At 40.0% G+C, this 11,869-nt stretch overlaps 3 protein-coding genes across 3 annotated transcripts; 2 read left to right on the top strand and 1 right to left on the bottom strand.

Annotated features, from left to right (window-relative positions):
* Window positions 1-5,717: 5,717 nt before the first annotated feature.
* On the top strand, window positions 5,718-5,891 carry PODANS_5_270 (uncharacterized protein; the record flags this gene model as incomplete). Its single annotated transcript, XM_001904285.1, has 1 exon — window positions 5,718-5,891. One exon carries the CDS (start codon window positions 5,718-5,720, stop codon window positions 5,889-5,891), a length of 174 nt encoding a protein of 57 aa, XP_001904320.1.
* A 306-nt stretch (window positions 5,892-6,197) lies between these two features.
* Window positions 6,198-7,104, top strand: PODANS_5_280 (uncharacterized protein; the record flags this gene model as incomplete). The annotated part of the gene is made up of 2 exons (XM_001904284.1): window positions 6,198-6,982; window positions 7,020-7,104. 2 exons carry the CDS (start codon window positions 6,198-6,200, stop codon window positions 7,102-7,104), a joined length of 870 nt encoding a protein of 289 aa, XP_001904319.1.
* Window positions 7,105-8,024: 920 nt separating this feature from the next.
* PODANS_5_290 (uncharacterized protein) lies at window positions 8,025-8,537 on the bottom strand (the record flags this gene model as incomplete). Its single annotated transcript, XM_001904283.1, has 2 exons — window positions 8,025-8,280; window positions 8,341-8,537. 2 exons carry the CDS (start codon window positions 8,535-8,537, stop codon window positions 8,025-8,027), a joined length of 453 nt encoding a protein of 150 aa, XP_001904318.1.
* Window positions 8,538-11,869: the final 3,332 nt, after the last annotated feature.

The following is an 11,869-nucleotide window of genomic DNA, read 5'->3' as shown; positions in this document are numbered from 1 at the left end:
TTGGGTATAGCTAAATAATATATAATAAAATATTTTCGATATAAATATAAAATACCGTAAATACAAGCTTAAATTATATACTGCGGAACTATTTATTTATACCGGCCAGTTCCTCCGTATATATAGACCTTGGGACCGTGGACCGTTGACTTACAAACGGTCCTCGGTCCTCTCCTGATTGGCCGATACTGGACCGTAGACCGTAAGCTCCGCCGCGGTCCCCGGTCTCCATCTAATTGGTCCGTTTGCCCACCTGGACCGTGAGCCCCGCTCGATTGCGCGGTCCAGTACTGATTGGTCCGTCGTGGCCCCACTGTCTTCCAGAACCGTAACAGGTAGCGAATAAGTATAGTATCCCGTAAATTAGTAAGGTATAGCGAGCCGGCGAAAATAAAGATCCCTAAAAAAGGAGGCGCGATTTACGTCGCCTTTTTGTAGCGCGCGCAAGTAAAAAGAAGGAAGGTAACAACGATATATAAATCATTAAAGGTATAGAAGGAGTTAGTATTTAGGCGCGTAAAAGTTACTGCGGTAAGGTATATATATAAAACTATAGCTAAAATAAAAAGTATACGGTAAGGTAAATGAGTTTAGACCTCGTAATAGCGCGCGTTCCTGATTCTTACTGGAGGGTAAATATATACGTTTTACTATACCTTAAGGGAAATGCCGCTCGATATATATAGCCTTTCGAATAGAGGATAGCTTTAGGGAGGCCTTAAGTAGTAATAAAGGGGATACCTAATTCTATATATAATTAATATTTATTAATTAAAGGAATTAATATTATACCTTTAAATTATTAATTATTAATTTACATAAAGGGTAATAATTAAATTAAATATTTTAATTATCTTTATAATAAATATTTATAAATAGTTAAATCTTTATAAAAAGCATATATATCCTAAACTATATATTTATTTCGATATAATTCTTAACCCTTTTAAAGGCTAGTTTCGATAAATAACTTTAATAGGTAGGGAGGGGATTATAATTTTAAGAAATTTCTTTAGATTTAAATGCGTAAAGGTATAGTAAAGGATAAAGATAAGAGGGAAAATTAAGTAGAAAAAAGATATAACAAAACGTAAAGCTGGTTTTATAGGGATAGGGCTAACAATATAGTTAATAATATACGACGTAAAATACGCGTACGAGGTATAACGTGAGAGAAAGGAGGGAGGATAAGTAATAATGCGAAGCTACTATTTACCCCGAGTTTAAGTAAGAGGGAGGTATATACTTAGATAGGTAGTATAAAGAAGTTGGAATTTTAGTAAGTAACGTATATAATAAATAAGCCGAATAAATAAGCGAGCCGAATAAGTTTTAACGTAGCGTAATCCTCCGACTTCTTTTACTAACTTTACTACTAATTCGCTATAAATTTACTTCTAACCGAATCTCGACTTATTTTAGCCCTCGAAGTTATTAAAAACGACCTAAATCCTAATCTTCGACGCGTAGCTAAACTTTATAATATACTAATTATAACTCTCTATAACCGACGCGCTAGCCGGCTTACACGACGCAATATACTAACCAATTTACGTAAACTTACCGATTTAAAAAAGAAAACAATTATTTAATATATTATTAAACTATATACACGCGCATTCCATCCTCGGCTTTCATATATAAAAAATAAAGTTAATCGATTACTACGCAAACGCGAGGCTGTTACAACCTTAACATCGGGAACGGTAGAGCAGTGCAAGGTCACCAGCTAATTAGAACAAAGTCGGGGCGGTCTGGGCGATCATGGGCAATAAGATTGGGAAGTGCAGTGATTACGGAAGTATAACCAATAAGGAACCAGAGAAGGATTATAGCGATCATTATAATTATTAGGGAAGAGCGGAATAATTACTATAATCGGGGAGAATTAAAGTCTATATATACGGAGGAACTGGCTAGTGTAGCTAGACAGTTCCGCAGTATGCAATTCACAGTTGTATTTACGGTATCTTGTGTTTATATCGAGATATTTTGTTATGCACTGTTTAGCTGCACCGAACCAATTATTAGAAGTTACCTTTAACCCGTATCCCTTTCAGAGGTTCTGTATAGGGGTTCGTCACAGAGGCGCCTCCTATTAGCGTATGATGGGCTCATAACTTCGTTAAACGCTAGCCAAAACTTTAGACGCGTTTTACGGGTAAATATAATTACTAGAGGGCTAAATGCGAGGATCTAAAGGTTATTAGCGAGTAATTTACCCTCGCACGGAATACTAAAGCTAAATACAATATTATAGATAACAATATTTATAATTTCGATAAGACTAGGTTTATAATAAATATTATCTTCGCGGATATAATAATTATAACTTTTAATAGCCGTAATAAGGTGAAACTAACCTAGCTTAGTAACCGCGAATGGGTAATAGTAATCTAGGGAGTTAATACTCTCGGTTAGACTATCCCTCTTTTTATTATTTTAGCTGCGTAATACTACCTTATTAATTAATATAACGTATATTATAAGCGAGTGACTAATATAAGCGAGCGACCACTTTTTTACAACCTTTATATTATTATCCTTAATTACTATACAACCATACTAAGAAGCAACTATAATTATATCCGAAATAGCTAAATCAGACAATTCTATAGCCTCCTGGTAAGTACGCGCATTATAGCTAGGCTTGCCGCACATACCACAGCACTAAACCTTCGTACGAGCTCCCCCTGCACTACCGCTATCCGGCTATATTTCTTCCACTACCTCCCTACCCACAGCCTTCTGGTCCAGTAAATCCTATATATCTTACACAGTAAGTGATCCTCCGAGCCGTATATATATTTTTTTAACTCTCCGGCGTTTACTTAATACTTTATTAGCTTTACGGAGCGAAAAGACCTCTATTTGTAAGAGGGCCATTTAGTATATTATAGCTATCGTACCTTTAATAAATTGATTTATAGTATTTAATATTAAAGTTAGGGAGCTATTTTAATAGTTAATAATACGAATTTTAATAAACGTAAAGTATAAATTAGTTTTTTAGGGGTTTTATAGTATTTTAAATACTTAAAAAAAGTACTGTGCGCGGCCTTAAGGATAAAGGTATTAACGTACGAAACTTTATATTTAATTTAGAAAGTATTTTCTTTAAATTATATAGTATAAAGCTAATATTTATAAAAATTACTTTATATATTTTTCTCCGTTATAAAAGCGAAAAAGGCTTTACGGAAAGTATAAAGAAACTCGAACTTATTTATATAATTAATATATATATATATTAAACCCTCGATTTAGCGGCCGTACGTTTATTTTAGTAGCCTAAAATAATGAATATCGAGTAACTGGAGGAGGTAGGAGGAGTGTAGAGGTATATAGAGCGTAATAATATTATTTTACTGGTAGTAACGTTCGAATTTAGTTGAGTAATAGCTTTTGTAATTATCGAAGATTAAGAATCGGTAATTATTTTTCGTACGGGATACTATATAATAATCGAAATATTTAATTTAATTTAAACTTATTAAATTAATAATTTAATTATTATTAGTAATTATAATACGTTAAATAAATAGTAAATTATATTCGGTATATAAATTAGTAAGGTAGTATTATATAATTAAAATAATAAAAAGCGGAATAGCCTAACCGAGGGTATTAACTCCCTAGATTATCGTTACTTATTTGCGGTTACTAAGCTAGACTAGTTTTACCTTACTAAAGCCGTCCGAAGTTATAATTACTATATTTATAAAAATAATATTTATTATAAACCAAATTTCGTTAAAGTTATAAATATTATTATTTATAATACTATATTTAACTTTAATATTCTATATAAGCGTAAACTACTCGGTAATAACTTTTAGATCTTCGTACTTAGCCCTTTAATAATTATATTTACGCGTAAAATACGTACGGAGCTATAGTTAGCGTTTAACGAAATTATATACCCAAAGTTTGCTAATAGGGGGCGCGTCGCGTACGCGCAGCAGTTAGTTAGCTATATCTTTTACACTATATAACCTTGGTAGAAAAGCTCGCGTAGATAGCTCAATAATATAATAAACAATAGCCTCCTCTTCGGATTAAGTAAGCTTCTTCGATCTGGGCGTAGTATCGCGTCGTATAGGCCGGCCGGCGCGTCGGTATCTAACTATATTGCGATCGACGTTATATATTTTAGCTGCAGCTAATATACTTAGATTTTTATTATTTCGAAGAGCCTTAAGGGCTAAGATTATATGGGCTTCCTTTGCAGTAGATGGTATTTTGGAATATTAAAAAAATAAGGTGTTGAGGTTAAGGTTACGCGTCGCGTAAAAAAGGTGGTCGCTCGCTTATATTAGTCGCTCGCTTATAATATACGTTACTAAATATAACTTACTATTTACCTAGCGTATTATAATTATTAATAATAACTAAACTATTAATATAATAAGCCTAAATTAAATTAAGTACTTCGATTATTATATAGCGTCCCGTATAAAGGGTATATGCCGGTTATTAATACTCAATAACTACGAAAGCTACTACTTAATTAAATTTAAGCGTTACTATTAATAAAATAATATTATTATATTCTATATACCTCTACACTCCTCTTACCTCCTCCAACCACTTAATATTAATTACTTTAGGCCGCTAAAATAGGTGTACGGTCGCTAAATCGAGGACTTAATATATATATATATTAACTATATAAGTAAGCTTAAGTTTCTTTATACTTTCCGCGAAGCCTTTTTCGCCTTTATAATAAAGAAAAATATATAGGGTAGCTTTACGGGTATTAGCTTTATACCGTACGATCTAGAGAGGATGCTTTTTAAACTAAATATAAAGCTTTATACGCTACTACCTCTAAACTACGGCCCGGCACTATATAACTTTAAGTCTCCTAAATACTATATAGCCTTCGAGAAGCCAACTCACAATTAAGGCTTATTAAGATTCGTATTACTAACCATCAAAATAACTCCCCGACTTCAATATTAACTACTATAGACTAACTTACTAAAAATATAATAACTATAATACACTAGGTAGCTCTCCTTCGTACAGAAAACACTGCACTCCGTAAGGCTAACGAGGCACTAATTAAGCGCCGGAGAGCCAAAAAAACACGTATGCGGCTTAGAGGGTCACTTACTGTATAAGAGGCACAGGATTTACTAGATTAGAAGGCCGCGGGCGAGCAGGTAATCCAGGAAAATCGATAAAGTGGTGGTGGTACAGGGGGGTCTCGTACGAAGACTTAGTGCTGTGGTGTATGCGGCAAGCCTGGCCATAATGCGCGCACTTGCTAGGAGGCTGCAGATGCCTCAGACTCAGCTGTTTCTGATGTTATTATAGTTGGTTGATAGTTTGGTTGTATTATAATGGAGGATGGTATTTGAAGGGTGGTCAAAAGTGACCGGCCTACTTATATGACCGACTCGCTTATAAAATACGTTATCTTCAAAATTGACGTTACCTTGATGTGGCCCATGCCACAGTTGGCCTTGGGAATGATACACAAACTTGTGTGGTCGGCCTGAGAGGACCCTAACCCGGACCGTCAAATCCGCATATGGCCCCCATCCCCAGGCGGCAGTTCAGTTGCCCCTTTTAATGAAGCCCTGACCCTTGTGAGGTGAGTTACCCCTTTATCATTAATCAGGAAGTGAAATTCACTTCATCCCGTTCTCTTGCCTTCGTTTGCATCAGCTGACGGTTTTTTTTTGTGTTTCTCTTTGCCGTTTAGCACCATGATTCGCACTCGTTTAGCATCATTTTCTGGATTTATCTTGATAGCCATACCAACGGCGGTCAGAGGGGTACGACTTGATGTGCCCAGAGTCGAAGATTTCATCAGGAGATGGAACGTTGCCGCCACAGTGATTGGTGATTACGTCTACATTGACGGTGGTGAAATAACTTAGTTTGAGAACGGGACCATTGATGGATTTTACCCTTGTTACCAAGGTGCGAGCTCAATGTCTTCCAAACGGTTCATAGAGTACCCACAACCAAGCAGGCGATTTATCTAACGTGCACCACCAGTAAACTCAACTCTCTCCATTAATACCTCCACCTCTTGGACAACAAGCAATGTTTCTATTCAGACGATCGAGAAGCCTAACCGTCCTACAAACTCACCTGTGCTATGGAGTGACAAGGAGGGAAATGGCGGGTTCTACTCTTGGGGTGGTGTTTTCTCATTGAGCAGGTTCGTGACCAGGTCCGAGATGTGGAGGTTCAGCGCCGATGGCCGAGGCGGTGGGAGCTGGTCACTTGTCCAAGACTTTCCCAATTCGGAGGCGTTCAAAAGTTTGCTGTCGGCAGAGTCAGCGGCTTATGCTAATACTGACGACAAAGGGTTCTCAATTGGTGGCTGGGTTAGCCCAGGCTCACAACAGGGGATTGAACAGGTTCAGATTGTCCCGGGCATGGTCTCATTTGATATGCGGACGAAGGAAATCAGCAACGGAACAACTAACGATGCGGGCCCTACGAAAAGTCCAATTGAGACATTGATTGGAGGGCAAGCCCACTTTCTTCCTTCTGATACCGGCACCAGAAGCGAGACAGGGTTGATATTATTGTTGGGTGGCCACAAGTCGTTTGTAGACCGACAGATTGCTCAGGAAGACTCTCCTGGCTTTGACCTAAGCAACCTAACATTTTTCGACCCGGATTCAAGGGAAAGATATTGGCAAATCGCCACACGAGACATACCACCTTATCCACGGGTCGACTTTTGCGTCACTGGCTTTGCTGCACAAGGGGGTGGCTATGATATGTCAGTTCCAACTATGCACCAGGAGCTCATTACTCAGTCGTTGACTTTCCTGCAGATTTATATTTGGAGGACGGAACGAGGGGCGTGGTTACTACGACGACGCTTACATTCTCAGCCTTCCAGGCTTCGAGTGGATTCGAGTTCCGACCCCTCCAGGAGGGACACGGGCCCACCAGTAAGCTTCTTCAATAATCTTTATTCTAACGGAATATCCCTAATAATCGTACCATTGTAGTCCATGTGTCTCGCTGGGCAGTCAGGTGCTCAGTATCGGCGGCATAGCAGCCAGTCATCGCTCCGTGGACTCAGCACCACAGGGATTACTAATCTTCGACATGACTGCACAAGTCTGAAAGGACAACTATGATGCCAAAGCCAAAGAGTATGTGCGAGCTAAAAGGCTGGAGGACTGGTACCAAAGGGGGTCAGTGTCACGCTATTATCTCTCAATGTTGTTTCAAAAGAAGAGGCTAACATTGTCTTACATTTAGGGGTATGGACAAGGTGGACTGGTCTTCAGAGCGGGTGAAAGCCCTCTTCGTCACAGATACGGGCGCTGCACCTCCAGGGAGCCCGCCTGGCAAACAACCAGAGACCACGGGAGAACCAAAGCAACCGGGCTCAGAGGAAAACCTCTCAACAACACAGATCCCTGTGGTGGCTATAGCAGGGGCCGGGGCTGGTGGGATGCTCGTCTTGGCTATTCTAGTCACTCTGGTCATTTGGATGGTTTACCGTCACAAGAAAGCCAAGAAGGAAAAGGACAACAGGGCCCAATGGCCACGACCTCTGAAACAGTCCGCGGAGTCTCCCATAATGGAGATGCCAATTTACAGACAGGAATCCGATAGGCTTTGTGGTTACTGGGAGCCATCACGTTCCGCCAACAACATATCCAGTAACAGTGCCCGGATGTCGATGCAAAGAGTCGAAATCAGTGTGAACAATGACCATTGGGAGTTGCCAGAGGCCCCAAAGGCGCAGTCTGTTCATGGGTCAAGAAGGGTATCTAGCGGGGTTGGCGTAGGAGTAGGCTATGACCCTTGGAATCTGCAAGATAGGGGTAGTTTTTGAAAGTCTTGGAGCGATAGGTATCACTAGAGGAAGATCAAGAACGGCACCAATATACGATGATGCTATTCCATAAAGGCCTAATGGTGCCCAAAAGTCTCTTCGAAAGGACTGGAACAGTGAAAAACATGACCCCCCTTCTCATCAATCCAGCTCCTCCCCCTTGACTGTCCAACCCCATGTTGAAACACCAGCCACCCATTTAAACATTGAAGTAGCACCTCATACTCCCCGAGTTCTGGTTAAACGCAGTACAAGAGTACGTTCCACTGGAGCCCACACTCTGCTTCTCGTCTCTACAGTTGTCGTCAGAATAAATACTGCAAGTGGTTGATTTGTAGCCGATGCCGGTCCAGACACGCGTCAGCCCGACCGAGCGGATGGAGCTGCCGAGCCTGATACACCCGGTAACGCCGCTGAAGCCCTCGTGAGAGCCAGTGTGGGGGCACTTGCAATTGCTAGGAAGACTGTCAGGACTGGCATTCTTGAGCTCATAGGTGGTAGGAGAAGACACTTACCCGCAAGTGTGCCACCAGACGCTACCTTGGGCGGCGACGGTAACGCAGCTGGCAGCCGCGAGGAGGAGGTACTTGGCGCTGACCATTTGGCGAGTGAAGTTGTTTGTTGAAGGTTGATTGGTGGGGTTGTTGATGAAAAGAGCGAGTAAGAGAGAGAATGAAAGGCTGGTGAGGCAACGTCCTTTATACCTTGACATGCTCACTATTTACCCGTAGTCGTTTTGGGCAATGACAGTTACTTTGGAATGAAATTCTGGAGCTTATGGTCCGTGTTAATGACCCATCGGTGATGACTTTGTGAACCTCTTCTAATCACCCTGTACTCGTAACTCTGCCCTGTTGAAGGCATTCTTTGTTGATACCTACCAACGACGGAAACTCGTAAAAGTGGTCTTGAAGCCCCAAGTGTCTCAAACCGACGTTTATCACCTTCCGGATCCAGACATATGAATCCCACCATGTCGTACCGCGTCAACATATTGCATAAGGTAGGCCGGTCCATCTTTGCTCCGGAAAAGAGTCTCAAACTCACGGGCACGTTCACCGCTGCTTATTTTAGTCATCATCGCTTTAGGTAGGTATCTAGGTAGGTTTGACTGGCTATGCGCGTATGATGACTGATGTCAGCTTAGAACATAGCAGATGTACACCGTCGGCACTCTATCAACCGGCAGGGTCGTAGCTAGGTACCTAGCGTTGCTACGAGTTTCCACATTTAGCTATCCGTCATAAATAGGGCTCGTGTCCTGCATCTATAGTAGGCAAACCAGTAAACGATCACTGGCTGAATTTGGATAACGGCCCTTCAAAACTGGCATAATCTCACTCGAAGATTGGGATAATATGGTCTTACAATTGTACTCACAAAGTTGTGGTGTAACAAAGTTGTGTCAAGAGTGATGCTGAAAGGGTTGTGTGTGACGTCGTCACCAAAAGTGAGGCTAAACATACAGGGCAAAAGTGATGAATATTGCAAAACTAACAGGAAGAAAAGAAAGCTATAGAAAAGTGTGTAAAACCAACAAAAGCCAAGCCCCGAGAGCACAAGGTTTGTGTCTGATAAAGATGGGCCTTAGGGAACACCACAGACCGGGATTAAAGTCCTTGGAAACTCGGATGACATGTACCTTTAAAGCAGATTAATGTACCCGCACGCTCAAGCTGGGATAATGATATAAGAAGCTGGGATAATATGTTTATAAAGCTGGGATAAAAGTCCTTTACAGTTAAGATAATCACCATCAAGCATACACTATCCCAGCATTAGGTATATTTCACCACAGGTTAAGATAGACACTATCCCAGCTTTGAATAGACTTTACCCCAGCTTGAGATAGACATTATCCCAGCTTTAAATAGACACTACCCTAGCTTTAAAGGTTATAATCTTAGCTTAAAACGCCGGGATAAAGCTGAGACCAAAAACAGCACAAAAGATAACTAACGTATATTATAAGCGAGTGACCCATATAAGCGAGTGACCCACTTCCTTCGTGACATAACACCTTCGCACTCAACAACAATTTCCTTAACCATCCAAGATGCCTTCTAATTCAAATGAAGCCCACATAATCTTAGCCCTCCAAGCGCTTCAAAACGACAAGAATCTAAACGAACGAGCCGCAACTAAGATCTATGGAGTCGATCGTAAGACTCTAGGGCGTCGGCGCGCTAGCCGGCCTACACGACGCGATATTACGCCCAAATCGAAAAAGCTTACTCAATCTAAAAAGGATGCTATTGTTTAATACGTTATTGAGCTATATACGTAAGCTTTTCCACTAAGATTACGTGGTGTGGAAGATATAGCTAACCAACTACTACGCGTACGCGACGCGCACCCTATTAGCAAGCTCTAGGTACATAACTTCGTTAAACGCTAGCTATAATTCCGTACGCGTTTTACGCGTAGATACGACTACCAGAGGGCTAAGTGCGAGGATCTAAAGGTTATTGCCGAGTAGTTTACGCTCGTACGGAACACTAAAGCTAAGTATAGTATTATAGATAACGATATTTATAACTTCGACGAGATTAGGTTTATAATAAATATTATTTTCGCGGGTATAGTAATTATAATTTCGGACGGCCTTAATAAAATAAAACTAGTTTAACTTAGTAACCGTAAATAAATAATAGTAATTTAAAGAGTTAATACCCTCGGTTAGGTTATCCCTCCCTTTATTATTTTAATTGCGTAATACTACCTCGCTAATTAATATACCGAATGTAATTTACTATTTATTTAGCGTATCGTAATTACCGATAATAATTAAATTATTAATCCAGTAAGCTTAAATTAAATTAAGTACTTCGATTATTATATAGCGTCCCGTATAAAGGGTAAATACCGGTTATTAATCCTCGATAGTTACGAAAACTATTACTTAACCGAATTCGAGTATTATTATTAATAAAATAATATTATTACGCTTTATATACCTCTATACTCCTCTTACCTCCTTTAGCTACTTAATATTAATTACTTTAGGCCGCTAAAATAGGTATACGGTCGTTAGATCGAGGACTTAATATATATATATATTAATTATATAAGTAAGCTCGAGTTTTTTTATACTTTCCGCAAAACTTTTTTCGCTTCTATAATAAAAAAAAATATATAAGGTAGCTTTATAGGTATTAGCCTTATACCGTACGATCTAAAGAGGGTACTTTTTAAACTAAATATAAAGCTTTATACGTTAATACCTCCAAACTTACGGCCCGGCACTGCATAACCTTAGGTTTCCTAGACACTATATAACCCTCGAGAAGCCAATTTACAATTAACGCTTATTAAAACTCGTATTACTAACTATTAAAATAGCTCCCTAACTTTAATACTAACTACGGTAGACTAGCTTACTAAAGGTACAACGGTTATAATGTACTAGGTGGCTCTCCTTACGGTGTAGAGGTCTCTTCGTTCCGTAAGTTAATAAAGTATTAAGTAAGCGCCGGAGAGCCAAAAAAACACGTGTGAGGCTTAGAGGGTCACTTACTGTACAAGAGGCACAGGATCTACTAGATCAGAAGGCCGTGGATGGAGAGGGAATGTAAGAAACGTAGCCGGATAGTAGTAATGTAGGGGGGGCTTGTACGAAGGTTCGGTGCTGTGGTATATACGGTAAGCCTGGCCATAATGCGCGCACTTGCCAGGAGGCTGCAGAAGCATCTGATTCAGCTGTTTCTGATGTAATTATAGTTAATTCCTTGTATTGATGTGGTGTAATTGAGGATGGTTTGTTAGGGTGTGGTGGGAGGTGGGTCACTCGCTTATATGGGTCACTCGCTTATGATATACGTTAACGTATATTATAAGCGAGTCGTATATATAAGCGAGTCGTATAGTCTCCACCACCCTACAACAACTATCCTCAATTATACCGCAATAACATTAGGAAGTAACTATAATTACATTAGAAACGGCTGAATCAGATGATTCCCAGCCTCCTAGCAAGTGCGCGCGTTATAGCCAGGCTTGCCGCACACACCACAGCACCGAACCGTCGTACGAGCCCCCCCTATA

This window comes from Podospora anserina, chromosome 5, assembly GCF_000226545.1.
Source record: "Podospora anserina S mat+ genomic DNA chromosome 5, supercontig 1".
Classification (NCBI taxonomy): Eukaryota; Fungi; Ascomycota; class Sordariomycetes; order Sordariales; family Podosporaceae; genus Podospora; species Podospora anserina.
The sequence above is the reverse complement of the archived record's forward strand: the minus strand, read 5'-3'. Positions and strand labels throughout refer to the sequence as shown.